General features: G+C 38.6%; 1 protein-coding gene across 1 annotated transcript in view; it reads right to left on the bottom strand.

The window, feature by feature from the left end:
• Positions 1-17,297, bottom strand: part of LOC104343039 (dynein axonemal heavy chain 5) — a 158,343-nt gene that overhangs the window by 95,717 nt on the left and 45,329 nt on the right. The window contains exons 36-43 of the mRNA XM_086468857.1: positions 15,696-15,962; positions 15,383-15,511; positions 14,767-14,982; positions 13,028-13,174; positions 11,233-11,405; positions 8,417-8,595; positions 3,909-4,096; positions 2,555-2,749 (exon numbers count right to left, since the gene is read on the bottom strand). Of these exons, the coding sequence (XP_086324983.1) occupies positions 2,555-2,749; positions 3,909-4,096; positions 8,417-8,595; positions 11,233-11,405; positions 13,028-13,174; positions 14,767-14,982; positions 15,383-15,511; positions 15,696-15,962 (1,494 nt within the window). The remainder of the gene's footprint in view (positions 1-2,554; positions 2,750-3,908; positions 4,097-8,416; positions 8,596-11,232; positions 11,406-13,027; positions 13,175-14,766; positions 14,983-15,382; positions 15,512-15,695; positions 15,963-17,297) is intronic.

Raw genomic sequence — 17,297 nt, 5'->3', positions numbered from 1 at the left:
CACCTCTACTTCCCAGGCTGACAAATTGGAACAATACATTGAGTACAACCCAGAATTTTCAGCAAGAAATAATTTATTGATTAGGTTTGCAGATGATACCAAACTGGTGAACTAGACTACAACTCGAGTTCAAAATTACCAAGAGAAATTCAATAAATAATGTATGTAAGATGCATTTAAACAAAGACAAGTGCGAAATACTACACAGATGGAAATAATCGACTGCACAAAGAAGAGTAACAACTCTTCTTCACTCGGTTGAGAAACAAGTCAGGTGCAGAAAGCCTTGCAGAAAAATACCCGACATTGGACTGAAGCCACAACCTCCCCAATGACATATCTACAATTATAGTGGGCAATAAAAACACAAGTGTCCTTTTTAGGACAGTTGAAAAGATATTTCTGTTGCAGGTACACATCTATGTACCTTGCCCAAAAGCTGGATTCCACACTTGAAGATGAACCCTACTGAGGAGAATTTAGAAAAGAAATTAAAGTTATCAGTTGACTAGGAAACATGCTGTATTAGGAAAAAGTAAAAAAGAAGTTACTGTAGAAGCAGGGAGAGCAAATACATAGGATGAGTTATGATAAAAGTCTTTGACATGCAAAAAATACCTGCAAAGAAGAAGACAGAAGGAATAGGAAGGAAAAGAAGTAATGTACTTAACTACAGCAAGAGACATTCAAATTAACTTTTAGAGAAAACTGTGTGACCATAAGGAAATTGAAACTTTGGAACAGATTGCCTGGGAAACTGCAGGCTATCTGTCAATGGAATACGTTAAGGAGAGTCACAAACATTTATAACAAATTATTTAGCTAAGAATTATTTTTCTCTGCAATGGTAAATGGATGACCCCTCAAGGCTCCATCCAGCCTCATTTTCTATTATTCAGTCAGGTGCCAAGTTTTTACCAACTGGAAAAGTTAGATATGAATATTCAGCCAGGTACTGCCAGGAAATCTCATTTGCTGATGGAAACATCAAGACAAAAAGATTAACAGCTTTGGAAGTTTGGAAGGCAGATTATATGTTGATGATGAAGTCCGATATCATTTACCAAACGATACATCCTAGTGAAATATGTAGAATCATGACAAGGGCTGATGTATTTCTTCTTCTCCATGCTAGAGGACCATCAGTGACACACTGGAATGAGTCCAGCAAAGGATAACCAAGTGAGAGGAAAAGAGACAATGGGCAAAATTTGCAACAGGGCAAATTGCAACTGTTTGCATAAGGAAAAGATTCTTCACAATGAGAGTGGTCAAACATAGAAAAGGCACCCAGAGAGACTGAATAGCTCCATCCTTGGACATATTCAAAACTCAAGAAGTGCCACAGCAACCTGCCTTACATTAACCTGTGTTGAGCTAGAAAGTGGACAAGGTGACCTCTGAAGGTCCTTTCCAACTTACACGAGTCTATGATGAGAGCTCTTGGAAAATGACCCTCTGACAAAATGCAGGCTAGAAGCCTGGTAACTATAAAACACACACAGATGACAGGACTGAGAGGGTAGGTTGGACAGCAACAAATGGACTAACGCTACTGATGCTAGATCAATACAGAGTGATTTAGATTGCCCAAAATCTAATTTGAAGGCTAATGCAGACCCTGGGCAATATTACAGGGAAGCCAGCAGTAAACATGACCCCTCAGAAGCCAGTCTACAACATAAAGCTGGTGAGTAAAACTCTCCCAGAAAAAGAAACCCGAGAGAAATGAAAATTGCAATCCAGTTTGGTTATACATATTGAGAGTGAAACTACCGAGCTACGGAGAAAGGAAGAGAAAATCTAAATCTGTACTTTTTTGGTTTAACTCTGAATAATGAGGGCAATATAATGCACCGTTACCTTATTTTGGTGTAGTCCAATATTTCTACATGGAAGTCAACACAGTCACTAATAAATATGTGGTATAGAACTGAAATAATACAATGGAGAATGCAGTCAATATGCCCAGGTTCATTAGGATCCAGCCAGAGCAGGCATTTGAGCTGCAACTTACCTACTATTACGATTCCCCTTTGAGACCCTCTAGTGGACAGCCAGCACAGGGCATTCAAAAGGCAACAGCTACTTCTGTTCTTAAAAGCAGCTTTATGTTTTATTTCTACTTAAATACCCCATACCAAACAGATTAGCACTTTTCCGGTAGCACTCAGCAAGACAGTGCCTTCTAGGCACTCTTGGGTTATTTACAATTCTTACATTGCCTCTCCAGTAGATCTAGCCTCCATAAGCAAGGAGACTGAAAAATGTGTTCTCTGTGAAGTTCAGCAGAGCAATACACACCATTCATCATAACTTCTCCAATAACTGCACTCTGTTTAAAAATCACAAATCAAACTCCCTTTACTACACAAATTAGTGTTAAAAATAAAAACAATGTGATGATTTCAGACTCTGTTTCTAGAACCTGAAACTGAAAACCCAAAACCCCAAATAGGTTCATGAGTGTAAAAATAATTATCTATTCTATGAAAGTATATTCTCTACATACCCTGCCAGTGACAGCTTACAGTTGGACAAATATTTATTTTACCTGTTTAGATAACTGCTCTTCACAGAGTTTGTAGAGTGTATAGAATTTTCGACTAAGGACTTGGTTGTCTCGGAAACCAGCACTTGCCAGCTTGACTCGCATAATAATGCTACGGTCAGGCACCATCATAGCAACTGTGCGAAACTGAATCTTCAGATTTTCTGGAAGTTCCTGTCGTCCTGCATAGCCGGGGTTCTGAAAAATGCAAAATATTACATAAAATATTACATAATGACAGCAGGATAGGAAGGTTTATCTTTTCTGATAATTATTGGGAAAACACAGGAGCACATGCCAGATTACAAAGGGTAACTCGAGCATGTCACACTTAGACATCACTGCACAGTTGCCTAAATGCGGCAGTTAATGAAGTATGTGGTATCCCATGTGTTATTCGGAGATGCCCAAGATGCACAGACATAGACAGACAACTACTTACAGATCTTGTTGGAGCTGTTTTAAATGGTTAGTTCCTCAGGGTCTTGATAGTGTTCCAGTGCTGGAGGGTACCGTCCCTCGCGAGCATTCCCAGACCATTTCAGTGCAAAGTCAGTCAAGCAGTGCAAGCCATCACTGAATATAATTTAAACTAACAGATCTGACCTTTCACTGAAGATGTCTAAGTCATTCATGTGACTAGTGCATGGCTCAGTTGTGACAACAGCAGTCACTGGCTATGCAGTGATAACTTCTTAAACTCTTCCTGCTGTTTCCAAACCGCCTTCCCAGTGGCCTTTGTATGCCACTAATTTGTCCTCTTTTTCAAACTGAAGTGGTAACATTAACACCTTTTCAAAGGCAGGAAACCTTCAAATAAAGACAAATGCTTCCATTTTGAGTTGTGGGTATGTAGCCTACAGCTAAGGAGAAGGAGATACAAAAGTGCTTTTAAAGTATACTTCATCCACAGAGAAATCTTCAGGAGGCCAGTGAGCCAGAGCGAGGGTGGTCTCCTTCATGCTGTCATACAGAAGGATTGTGGTCAAAAGTTCACAGGTGGAATACTGACCAGACCAACTATAGTAGTCCTTGCAGTGGTCAATTATTTCTGTTTTATTTTGACAGACACTGATTAAAAATATGAGAGGGCTGGCTTTAGTCTCAATCTGTGAAATATTCAACTAAAAAAGTCCTTAAAATACGTAGTTAATGTTAATTGCATACCTCAAGTCCCAAGTTCCAGTTCAAAATATGGATAAGAGAAAATACGATCATTACTATTTGACCAAATTATTGTTCAAATTTTACTCTCTATTTCCTAACAGACAGTTCCAATGATTTCAACAGGGAAATTTCAACAGGAAATTAAATAGGAAAGACTTTTCACAAGGATTTCACATATTCACACACATACCATAGTCAGAAATATGCCAAATTCTCTGTCCATGTCAACAACATCACCATCAGTGAAGATGAACTGAGGTTTCTTATTTTTCTTACACTGAAGTACGATATATATCTGCTGAGCAGCTACTGATAAAACGGGAAGTTCAATACGGTTAAATTCATCAAAGCAACCCCATGCACCTGACTGGGCTAAACCTAAAAAAAAGCAAAAAGAGAAATATTCAGTTTAAATATCAGATCAAACAAGAATAATTTATATATCAAATGTAACATGTTTTATACAACTGAATGAGAAGAACAGAGAGTAAGAACACAGAGTAAAATGAGACATAAAAACTCAGAATAAATTGGGCTGTGCATTTATGACTCCCAGAAAAAGAACTACCCCTTGGAAGAAAGATATACAAACCGCTTTACAAAGACTCCTACATTTTTATAGCAACCATAAGGCAAAAAGTGTTCAATAATACTGTAGATAGCACCTAGTAGCATACATACACAAGTAGCATGGAAACCTGCATAGATATGCAGAGGGTGAAATTGTCAATGATGAGTTTGAGAGACACCTACCTAAATGAAAAGCACAGAATCAAATCAGAAATCACTACATTTCTGAATGAAGTGTTGTAGAATTTTATAACAATTAATTCATAGGTCAAAAACTGTTGGAGAACAGCATCCTGCTGCTCAAGAGAGAGGAGTCTGGTGTCACACTTAAAATTGTTCTTTGGAACAGGCCATGGAGCTCTAGACAGACACTAGTATCCATAAACATCATGAAATCAATGTCTTTTGGGCAGGTCAAGTACTCTTTCTTCTGTACCGTGTTAGCAGGATTGAAACAGAGGAGTCCACAGTGGCAGCTTTCCAGAGCAGTGGTGGCAAAGCTACGTAATCCCCTGCTATTCCACGTCCCTTTCACAAGAGACAAAGGCTAGTAACTCTACGCAGGAACTTCACAGATGCCACCTCCTCCCTTCCCAAAGCCCATGCTGGGCTGGTTTTTCCTGTTGCCTGAGTCCAGCAAGGACCTGCATCAGTACTTTAACTGGTGCTACAGACAAATGACCAGAGGGGTTTAATTCACTCCACTGGACTGGTGGAGCTTATTTTGACTTAAGCCATTTGAAGGCAGTGCTAAATCCAGAAATAAAGCACGTGTGCAAGAAAAGGCATTTGTGTGTTTGCAATGCTGAACAACTATGCTCAGAGCTGCCCCAAATCTCCATAATTTATATGGCAATGCCTATAGCTGCTAAAATAAATGAAGGGTTGGTTTATGTGTAACTTTAATTCCTTAAGACAACTAAGCTAATGGAAGAGAAAGTACTCAAAAATCAATAATAATAATACTATTAATAGGCACTTTTCCACTTTGTTTTGTTTTCTCTTTCGCGTTTTCTCTTCTCTTGCCTTTGGTCTGGCCTGTTCTGCTCATATGATCCTTGTTCCCTTCCCTCTACTCTTCCTTGTCTGATCTTCTCTTGCTCTTCAAGATGTTCCTCAAGGAACACTCATCTTACTCCAAATCCTCTTGAGGCCCCTTTTAAGTTTCTTCTCAGCCTCTCTTCTAGTCTGTCCCATCTTCTACTGTGATCAGCTATCATAGCCAAATCAATACTTGCCAGTTTTTGCAGACAGCAAAAAAGAAAAAAAAATAATAATAAAAATTTACATCCTTTTTTTTTAAAATCTTTTTTCATGTCCATTAAACACTTCTTTTAATAGTTGCATTCATTGGTCTTAAGTGGGTAAACTATGTAACTTTGGAAGAACTCTTCAATAAAATTAGTGGAGTCACACCAGATCAAAACCAGTGGTAGTACAGTCAAAATCAGCTCCTTAAGATTTGATTCAGCCAGGGCAATAATGCAGATCTCCCATGAAATTCAGTTCAATTCCATGTGTGGAGTAAACTTTTTACTAAACTGCTTCTAACTAATTTCTGTGATACTGTAAGGAAAAACATACTCCAAAAGAAAAGCATTTGAAGATAATAAAAAGTCACATGTACTTAATTATAAAATTCAAAAGCAAATGTAATACATACAAATACCACAATGCCATAATGAAACAAGGATTAAAGTCATTCTACAGACAGGTACCAAATTTAAAACGTGAAAGACTCAATCCTACCATCTTTTAGAACAAATGAAGAATGTTCCTTGACTTCACTGATGTGGCAGCAAGTCCTTTAACTAATGTTCTTGCTCTTCTAGGAAGAATATCAGGGCCCTGGATGCACCAATAGGCCTTAATTGTCCTTAATTGTCCTGACCAGCCTTTCCTGGGGCTTCTACCCGTACTCTCTGTCCTCCAGTCCAGGAGCTCCATTTCAGCTCAGGCAGGTCTGAGCTATGTTGCGTGCATCTCCTGTTATCCTGACTTGCTAACTGAACTTCCTGGAGGACCCCAGAACTATCCATAGTCTTTCTGACTAAACTTCCTAGATGGACCCTGGAGCCAGCTTGTTATTTCACCTTGTCTGATGGTTACTGGACAGCTGATGGAACAAGCTGTCACCAACCTGCCCTGCTCAGGTACTATGGGACTGTGCCCTAGTCAGTAACGTGTCTGCCCCTGCCTGTGTGGTGGTCACCCTGGGCTCCTGGCTTGTCTTCCCTCATGCAGCTGTTCCATTCTTGCTGCTCCCTGATAAAAAATTCTTGCAGAGATTTTTCAAATGCATTTGGCTGTTTTTGTTACATGTGTTATACGGTTACTAGGATCCACTCTAAAGAACAAACAAACAAAAAAAAAACCAAAACAAAAAAAGCGGGTTTTCTACTTTGTTTATTAAACATCAATACCTACTCTTTGGGATGCAAAAAAACCCTCTAAAGCTATATATTCTTAAACAAAGAAACTTTGTTCCATATAATATTGTCTCTTACACTTACTATCTGTGTAGTACAGGGTTTTGAAACCACTTTCTCTATAGAATGATGAGGTTCAGTTCTAACCAAACAATTTTTCCTTAGGAAAGGAAAAAAAAAAAATCACTTGTTCTGTAATGCCATCTGCTGCATGGAGTTAGGAAACCTGACTCTCAGGCAAGGCCAATATCCCACAGCTTTGAAAAAACTCAGTTCTTACAAAATTATTTCATTTTGGTGGTATTTCAAAAGAAAAAGGAAAGAAAATACACACAGATGTACACACCCACACAGGCAAAGGCACAGCAAGCAAACTGTCAGCTGCAAAACCAGCTTAGAGACAAGGTAATTTTGTGGTGCACTATCGTACTGTGCATTAATTTCTGTCCCCACACAGAACTTATTGTCCTTTCAGAAAAATGCACAGACAACTACAAAACTTCTGAGTCATTATTAGAAAACCTTGTCAAACTGGTTAAAATTTTTTTCCCTTCTTTCTCTGCTCTACTTCCTCCCATTTCCCTCTTTTTGATATGGCCATTAAAGAAAGTTAACAAGTTAATGAGGACTAAAAATATCTGTAAAAGAATAAAAGGATCAGGAGGAAGCACAGTAGTTCAGTGAAGTCAGTACAAGTACTGCTTTTAACTCAGTTCTTCCCAAATACGTACCATTATTGGTCATCGATCTAACTCAGCCATAAAGAAACCAAATAAGACCACAGAAGAGATAAGCAAGAAAAATGGAAAGTCTTTTCACAGTTAATTACAAAATTGCCTTAATCCAAACCTGGCATATCTTTCAGGCTTCCTATTTCCATTAGAACACCTTAATTGGGTACTCTTAAACTCTTAAATAAGAAGCCAAAACCAAGTTACTTCTATTAAAACCTTTGCCAGCTTTGCTGGCTTCTTAATTAACACTAGAAATGATCTCCAGGTTATATTTTAACATTTAGGAGATATCACAACAGTGATAATTATGTTTATGATACCTTGTGTTAGATTTAAGAGCTCACCACTTGCAGAAAATGGTGGCATTCTGTGGTCTGCCAGTCCATATAACCCATAGTAGCTATATACAAGGAAACAGACTTAATGGAGTCCACAGATATTGGATCACCCGATCGCTGTTCGCAAAACCGACTTCAAAGCTCTGCTTATCATGAAAAGTTATCAGTTTGACCATTATCTCATCTTCCTGTTTTTTTTTAAAAAAGTTCTAGAGTTTGAAACAAGGCACTGCACCACTTTGCACGTTTCCCTGCCTTGCACAACATCATCGAGCTTCATTTGTTTGTCTTCCTCGAAACAAAAAAGGCAAGGGAGGGCTAAATGTCCTCTCTGTTTGGGATGGGTGGGATAGAGGCACAAAGAAAATCAGTAGAAAGGATTAAAAGGGAAAAGGAAGACATAGGAAACAACCTCCAAGAATATTAAAAAATCACAAACACTGGAAACTATGCAGGAAGAAAAAAGAAGGAAAAAAAGGAGAAATAATCAAATATCAGGAAAGGTTGGTAAGTGGCTGGAAGTAAGAGGAAACAGAGAAGAAAATACCTTACTAATCATTGCTAACTCACTAGTGAAGAGACAAAAACTTATGATGCTAAAAATGAACACACCAGATTATTTCTTACCTTTATAGATACGGCCAAGTCCTCTGTAGTCCATTTGGTCTGAACAATTGAAAACAACAACATACTTTCCCAGGCATTTGCCCATGTCTTTAGTTGTCTCTGTTTTCCCTGTCCCTGCAGGTCCTGCTGGTGCACCACCCATACTCATGCCCAGGGCCTGTGCCAGACTGATGTAACACCTAGAGACAGAACAAAGAGCTCTATTAATCTTTTTCTACTATTAATTACTTGAAAACTTGAAATTAATGGAACCACAGCAGTTGTATTACACAGAGCTGGGGAAGGGGGCAGAAATGGGTCTGCTTCTGTGTGCTAAGTCCTCGCTCACCCCCTTTGCACACTGTGAAGCTCAGTTACCAGGTACCACCTCTGCTCCACCTGCAGAAAAGCATGCAACCAGCGCAGCGACGACTGCAACAGCCCAGGAAATGCACAGGCCAATTCTAAATGCTGAATACCAAAATGCTGTAGTATTGTGATTTTCTCACACTAAACATATGCCCTCCACGACTCAGCCTTATTCTGCAGCACCCAGACCCATTTGGTTTCTGCCTTTTTTCCCCATCCTCCTGCTCGCTTCCCAGAGCACACAAGATGGGCAGAGGCTGGAAGCAGCTCCTGTTCTTGCCATTTCCCTCCCAGCATGACAAACCAGAGCAGTGCTGCCAGTCACATCAGGTCTTTGAGTTCCAGGAGGAGAACGGATGAGAGAGAAGATTGTAATGGACAATAAAGAAAGAAGAGGAGGGATCCATGAATCCTAGGATCATCTTCTGCTTCAGCCTCCATCATGGACTGACATCCTCAGGTTTAAGTCTCAGCCTCCCCAGATGGTGTGGAGACTACTTAAGGGTGTAGGAAGACTGTTGTTCTAAGCCACAATGCTCCAAAATCCCAGTAAGCCCATTTTAACACTGTGAAACTCAACAGCTTTATTCTATATCTAGGGAGAAAAAATGGGCACTGAAAAAACCCTAATACCAGCTAGTATCACTTCTCAAAAAATAACACGGTACTGCTTCGAATATAATAGCAGTAATAACGCTTTATCACCTTAGTACTCAGTAGTCAGTTCACAGGCACTCAGTTAACACAGAAAAAATACCACTCCTAACAATTCTGCCACTGAAAACGAGGTAACAACTAACTGTATACAGAGTACAAGTCCTAAACAGAACTTCCATTTAATTTTTTATATCTGCCATGACATGGACTTAGGAGCACTCAATTTCATTCCTGTAATCTTAATGTAATGTGCTACCACCACTGTGTATTTATCATGTGCTTCGGGAATCTTTCTGAACACAAAATCATTAGCCAAACAGCACTTGACTCCAAGTTGATTAATGCAAAGCAAAGATACCATGACCTGAAAATTGGCAGAAGCTCACACAAGTCCATACAGCAATATTAAAAATATTAAAAAGCAAAAAGACTATAAGGGGAATGTTCTTATGCAACACTGCTTAGGTACATAAGTTCCCCACGCCAACACTAGAAAACACCTCTGCTTCAAACACTCTTTCAACATATGACAGTGGATAGCCACCACCAACCCCTGCGGCTCTGTTTGGCTCTTAGGTTTGCCCACAGGCAGATACCTCTGCTCTTTGCTGCCATTATTACAGTTCAAACTCATTCAAAAGGCTCATTTTCTTCAGCAACGTCACCCTGCGCTAATTTTCTCAATCTCATGTGAGATAGCACCTTGAATCAATCCCTAACCAATTAGGCTGCATTTCAATCCTGTGAACAAATTTTAAATGACAACGTTTTCTTGATACTGTCTCTCCTGCTGGGCAAAAATATTGTCTGTGTGGTAGTGCTGCCATACCCACTAATCAACTCCATGTTTACTGCAGCAAAACCAGATCTCTAGCTGGTGGAGGAATAGTAGGGTACATAACATAGAGTTTGGCAGATGTGTGTTACATAGTAAGAGCCAGGTATCCAAGGGGTTTGGCTCTCTTAAATAGCTCACTGGGCATAATTTTGGTTCAGAAACTGGCAAATGTCTGAAATTTCACTCGTAAACAAAACCTAGTAGCAGAGCGAGTGCAAAGACAATTCCAACATTAATTCAACGGCCTGCAGTCCTTCTTCACACAACAAACAACTGAACACCCCCAGTGTTTTGACATTTCTATCCACACTTACAAGAACAAGCTCTGGCATAGCAAATACATCTGCCTCTTGCCTAATTGAAGCACTACCAAGTCCTTTAGGAAACTATGCACCTAATGGAGTTTGTACTGTGCTGCGTAAGTAACACTCCAGCAACAAAAAAGTTCTCCTTATGTTTTGCCCTCACAGCTTTTTCGGTGTTTGTAGTCCTGTGAGAATTCTCCACAGGCCTTGCTTAAAACCGTATTGTCACTGAGTTATTCAATGCTATGTCCTGAGTTACTGCTTTTTCCTCTAGGGTGACTTTAAATCAATCACTTGCCATAACCCCAAATTCTCGTGCAACTTTTGGCTTACTGAAAGCAGCAATATATTGGTTTTTAGATCCAGTCTCTTTAGGCTGGTGAAATGTATGGCGTTCAGGTGAATTTATCTTGAGCATAAGTAAGTTTTTCAATGCCTACCACAGCACATATAGCACAAGCAAACACTCAAAGACGATTCCAAGAGCCCTCCTCGGGATGCCTGCTTTCACCAGCTGAATATATAAGCACTGGCCTCTGCTGTTCACCACCGATATTGCAGCATTGTAGTGCAACCAAAGGAAGAATTCTGACTGACGGAAGTTAAACAAATTAAGTCAAAGGAATTAAGTCTCGGCTCCAGTACCATGCATTGCATTCTTTTTATACCTGTCAGTTAAGGGAGTTATAACAAGCCTGTCTGTACACCCTAAGTATTCGTTGCAGTAGGTGAACTCTACGTCAGTGATTTGGATAATGCATTTATCCAAGTCTTCACGAAAATAAAATCGAGACTGTTTTTGCCATTCAAAATCAGACGGAGATTTAATGTGCATACGGACCTACAACGGAAAAGAAAAATCATTACTACAGAAATGAAACAGTACAATAAATTCATCTTAAATTCCATACAGAAAAAAAAAAAATAAATGCACAAATTCAACAGCTGGAAGAACGAGCACAGAATCTGCCAGGAGTCAAGACATCCAGAACGATCTTTTCAAACCTGTCTATGACAAAGTCTGAACCTTTTGATCACTTTGATTTTCCTCTGAAGGGCGTACAGAGATTATGAATTGCGTCTTACAGAGATATTGAAGAACAGTGATGGAAAACTTCATAAAAAACTAAGTAGCGGTACTGGTTACACTGCATACTGCCTGGTGCCATTACTCACAGAAACACTAAATCGCGGACAATGCCTGAATATATCGTATACACGTCTATGTGTTTGACCTTTTGGGGTGTATTTTTCAGTATGAACTTGCCACACACATGCATTTAGATTTGTGGCAGATTAATAGATCTTGAGTCATTATTTTTGACGCTTCATCTCAAAACCACTGGCCTCTTACAGAGTATGTAGTCCTGATTATTGGCCTTTCAGACATGGTGTAAGGTGACGAGGAGTTTCTGGATTCTCAGCCACTTCTCGCTACTTTCTCTGAATCATAAAACGACATGTTGAGCAGGGAATAGAATGTTTTGAGATAAATGGATAATATTACATGTACCAACTAAGAATCCTTTCCCCAATTTTGGACTTGCCCCTGATTTTTTATTTCACATAAAGACCCTTTAAATTCAACCAATTTTCTGTGATTTAATTTTATTATAATATGACCTTAAATGAATTGATAATGAAATGTCCAATTAAGAAAACAATTATGATAATAAATTGAAAATTATAGGCAGAGGATGAAACCCCATGCCTATCTTAGAAGCTGGCAGTTTTCTAAATTTCAGTATTTTCCTTTCTGATTTTCTATCTTTCTTTATGCATGCATTTAATTTTTATCTTTCTAACATATATGCACAAATTAAACAATGCAGTATTGAATTATTGACTTTTGCATCATTCAAGCTTTTGGGAAAGTTATTTTACTTCCATTTTTATAATGACAGTTTCATGTATTCAATATACTTACCTAAAGGAAGCCTGATGCAACTCAATTATAAAAAAATTTAAAATACCTGTTCTGGTCATTGCTGCTACCCTTTCCAAATACATGGAGCCTCACCACTTGAACTTTTGAATAACTATTACCTGAAATCAACACATAGGCTGGGCTGGAAATCACATGATTGATAGCAATAATAAAGGGACTTTTTTTTTTTTCCATTTCCATTTCAATTAAATAATGTATTAAATTTTCAATTTGAGAGAATAGTTTAATTTAAAAAGTTAAACTCTTTTGCTCACAGTGAATTTGCTCACAGTGAATGATGGCTGTCAACAACCATTTAAAAAACTGAAGTCTGAACCTATGAACATACCTATATATAATTCCCCCTTATCTCTGCATGACATCTATATGAAATAAAACTAAAACAGCTATGCTATATCACAGCACTAATGACAGGGCTACTCAAAGAGGACAGGTTGTAAGATTTGTTTATATTTTGTTTTACATGTGCAAAAAGTTCCATACAGAAAGTCCCTTAAAGGTTTTCAAAAACTTACCAAATCATCAAAGATATCCTTCTGGTGCACATGAATGGTGATTAGAGTTTCATATTTTGTGCGCTCCATTCTTGTCAGATTGTGTGTTGTCATGTCAATCAAATCATTTAAAAGTTCCAAAAACTTCTGATTTGTTGCGTGCATTATCTTTTCCACAGAGTAAGAACAACCATATTAATACAAACACCATTTATTCTTCCAATGCTTAGAATAAAAACCAAAAACCATCTGCAAACATATGACATCTATGATGTGCTTTGTATTTATTAGGCTTGGGACCCCAAATTTGGTTTTGCAGGCTGCATTTTGCCAAATGCCAAATGCCATACAGGCATTCCTAGCCCAACAGAGTACAATAAGGTTATACCTAGGTGAACAAGTCACATCGTAAAATTTTATTCCAAGACTGTTGCTCCTTCTACTACATTGCATCTTCAGCTGATCGCATCCCTGCATATTTCAGAACCACCAGTCTGCGGTTTTGGGTGTTGCACATCAGGAATCTGGAGATCTATCACATCTTCTAACCAGAGGACGGGGAAAATGTAGTGTAATTTTAGATGCCAATGCCAAAATAGCAAGTTCTTTTGTGGCACCAGCTTCTGTTACAAAATTCCACAAAATACAACACTGACTATACAATACTGAGCTTCTGTCAGTGATGTTCCTGGTGCACAACAACTCATAAAGCGCTGAGGCTTCAGAAAGGGTAGCTCATATATACTCCTGTTCCAAATGCGTGAGAGAACAATCACACTAGCTTTCTGTCAATAGATGCAAAGCCTAAAACTCACACCATTTGCTGAGAAAAAAATGCTAAAAACATTGCAAAACTAATAGAGAACTAAACAACTTCCCCCCCCAAACACACACACATACAGTTCATCCCAAAAAACTAAAAGTTGTTTTCAGGTTAATGCAAAGGATCTTTGCATCTAGTTAGTATATGAACTGGAGTGGACTAAAATCAGGTCTATGCCCTTTTTAAACTTTCTACAATGCAGAAAATGTAGCACTAAGTGGTCTTCTCCATAGCCTCGAGTCTTTGTTTTCATTCAGTATCGAAGTCCAGCGTGGTACCGTTCCCCTGCATTTACTTTTGTGGTAGGACGGTGTTACTAGTTCTTAGTCCCTTCTCACTGTATACCCTTGATTAACGGTAATTTGCAACTCTTCAGTTCACATCCTCTCCTTCCTCCTTCATAGAGTCAGTGCTAGTATTAACACCTTGGTGTTAACAGCATCTCCTCTACATGTTTGAGATTAAACCAGCACCTCCTCAAATGGCTTCTATTCCTTTCCTTCCCTAAAAAATCAGCACATCAGCTTAAGAATCTAATACACTGTTACAGTAGACCAATGCCCATAAAGAACAGTTATTTCCCCAAATTTTGGAAGCTCTTATTTCTTTCAAAATTTGATTTTGGGAAAGTAATAGGATAAGATTTCTTATATTTCCAAACTGAGAAACGGTCCCTTCCCAAGATGACTGCGCTGACAGAACAATGGAGAAAAACACAGAATTAGGAACAATTCTAAAGCACATGCTGGGGGATGAGGAGGAGGTGTGACCTCTTAACACATCTTCTATCATTCTGTTTTCCTGTTAGTTTATTTGTTATTTTGGTTATTTAACCAGTATTTTGTGCCTTTTCCTACACGTTACCTTTCACTTTTCACAATATGCACTGTTCCAAACAATGCTTTTAATTAATCCCCAAAGATTCATTAAATACTACCTTTTTGTCTGTTTTGGAAGCGTTCAGTGCATTCTCTGCGTCTCTGGTCCAGATCATTTGAATTCCCAGAAGTCCTATTTGTGCAGGAAACATTGCCTGAAAGTCATACAGCTTAAATCCTGAATCGCTAATGGCCATTGATGCCTGTCTAATGATGGTGTGGATCGTTTTTCTAATCCCATTCAGCAGCTGACCTAACCAGAATTCCACATTACCCTGAGATAAAGGAGAAAGTATTTTTAAAGAATTAGTTTATGAATAATTCACAAGGAGAAAAAGCCCGACGTGACTTTTTTCACAGTCCTTTGTACTCCCATTTCCTTCCTTGTTAATCTCTAATTTTTAAAAAATTCCTCTCCTCCTTCTGCTCCACTGCCCTTCTAGAGATACATGATGGATTTGGCATTTCACATCAGTACTGATGAAAAAACAGGTAAAGTAATCGTTACAGAATGACACAAATGTCCTGTCCTTTCTGGCCTTTGCTCTGGCTGTTCACATTGGAAGGTTTTCATTCAGCTAATCAAATAAAAGCATGATGCGATACTGTTGGTCTCTAAAACATAAATCTACTTTAAATCAAGTCATGAAAAACTGCAGTATATACTTTCATTACCTGAGCTAAAACTGGTTCAATAATATTGACCTGTTCTCCTTCTTGCGATTCAAACAATAAAATCTGGTCGTAGTTTTTTTCATGAAATCCCACTCGGTTAACATTGTCAAACAAACTTAATAAATGTGCCTGCAATAGAATCAGGAAAAAAAAAAAAAAAAGAGCTCCATAAACTGATCCAATATGGCATTATAACTTTGCCTTTAAATGCTGCATTAGAAGAGTTTATAAATCTTTCCATAAGTGAACTAAATAACGAAATCCTCACTTACTAATATTGACCATAAGAACATTATTGCCTTATTACTTGTACCTGAATAGTGTGGGAATCAGATGCTTGACCAAGGATTTCCAGAAGAGCAGGGTCAGATACAAAAAAAAATCTTGGAAATATTAACCGTTTTTTTTCCAAATACCCAGTCAGTGATTTCTGACAGATTTCCAGTTGTTCCAGCAAATGTGGTAATAGCTGTTCCAAAGTCTCATCTCCAACACAGCACTGTACAATGTTTGGTGTTTCATGGGCTCTCTGCATAATTCTCTGCCATGATTTATCAATGTTCTGAAATCTTCTGGCTTCCTGGAGTACATGAAAAAGGCATTAGCTCTTTCTCACGTTTGTCAAATTCTAAAAATTAAAGAATTTAATGAGGCAAGGTAACAGTTTAATATTTCCCTTGCTGTTCAAGTCATCTTTGCAGGACTAATGTATGAATATTATAGGCATGCTTATCATGATCAGTGCTTATAATGACCAGAGTTTAAACTGCAAGAGAAAGAGTCCAATGGGACAGCTCTGGAAATGTCTTTGACTTCATGTTGTGCATCATATAAAAGGATTCCAATACACACTAGAAAACTCAAACAGCAGCCTTCTCAGAAATGACAGTCTTCCTGCTCCACACAGGTTATGAGGAGCAAGCTGTTAGTAGTAATACCTGACAAACAAAACCAGTACAAATCGTCTGCAGCTGCTGCCCTTGTAAGGTACTGTAGGTGAAGGGAGACAAATTCTCAAAATACTGGGAGCTGGAGAATAAATATTTTTATACACTGCGCATACTAACTTCAAAAACTCTTTCTTCACCTACAGCAAATGAAACGTTAATGGGATCACAAACCACCCGAGAGCCAGAGGAGACCTCAAGACACCATCCAAAGCCATTTGCCTGTCACAAGACAGGATCGTACCCACGCCACTCTTGAAAAACATCCGTCTGTCTGTGTTTAAAGATGCTCAGTGCTGGAGATTCAGAAGCCTTTCCAGGCAATCTTTGCTACTGATGACTCTTTTACTATCTAAGCTTAATCCTTCTTGTGTGCACACCACTTACTTCTCACCATATTCACAGATACAGAGAACACATTGTTTTCTTCCTGTTGAGAGTAATCCTTATTTTTTTAAAAAACTTATCACATCTTCTCTTCAGTTTTTCCTCTCCTTCAAGCCAAGCAAGCCCAGTTTGTTGAATCTTTTCTCATGCATTGTCCATCCTGAATAGTTCCTCATTCTATCACCCTCTTCCACGCTCTCTCAAATTTGTCTATGTGTTTCTCCGTCCAAAACCAGGTACAATACTCCAGTTACCGGTTATCGCTGTTTATGCATTCACTTTTCTGTCTGTGTTTTACACACCAACAATCTAAAACTCATTTTCTGATAGTACTATGAGAGACAATGTCAAAAGCCTATCAGGATATAGAGCAGCAAGTGTTTTTCCTCTATCTGCAAAGCTTGTTGCCCACCCTAAAAAGACATTAGATCTGTTTGACAGGTTTTACTCCTAACAAATCCACACTGACTGTTACCTGTCTCCTTGTTAAATTCCAGACGCTTACAGTTATTTGTTGCAGTATTTATCCGGGAATTGCAATTAAGCCCACTCATCTATCGTTACTCCTCCACCAAGCTGTT

Source organism: Leptosomus discolor, chromosome 8 (genome assembly GCF_034619465.1).
Source record: "Leptosomus discolor isolate bLepDis1 chromosome 8, bLepDis1.hap2, whole genome shotgun sequence".
Lineage (NCBI taxonomy): Eukaryota > Metazoa > Chordata > Aves > Leptosomiformes > Leptosomidae > Leptosomus > Leptosomus discolor.
Note: the sequence above shows the minus strand (reverse complement) of the source record. Positions and strands in the feature narration are given on the sequence as shown.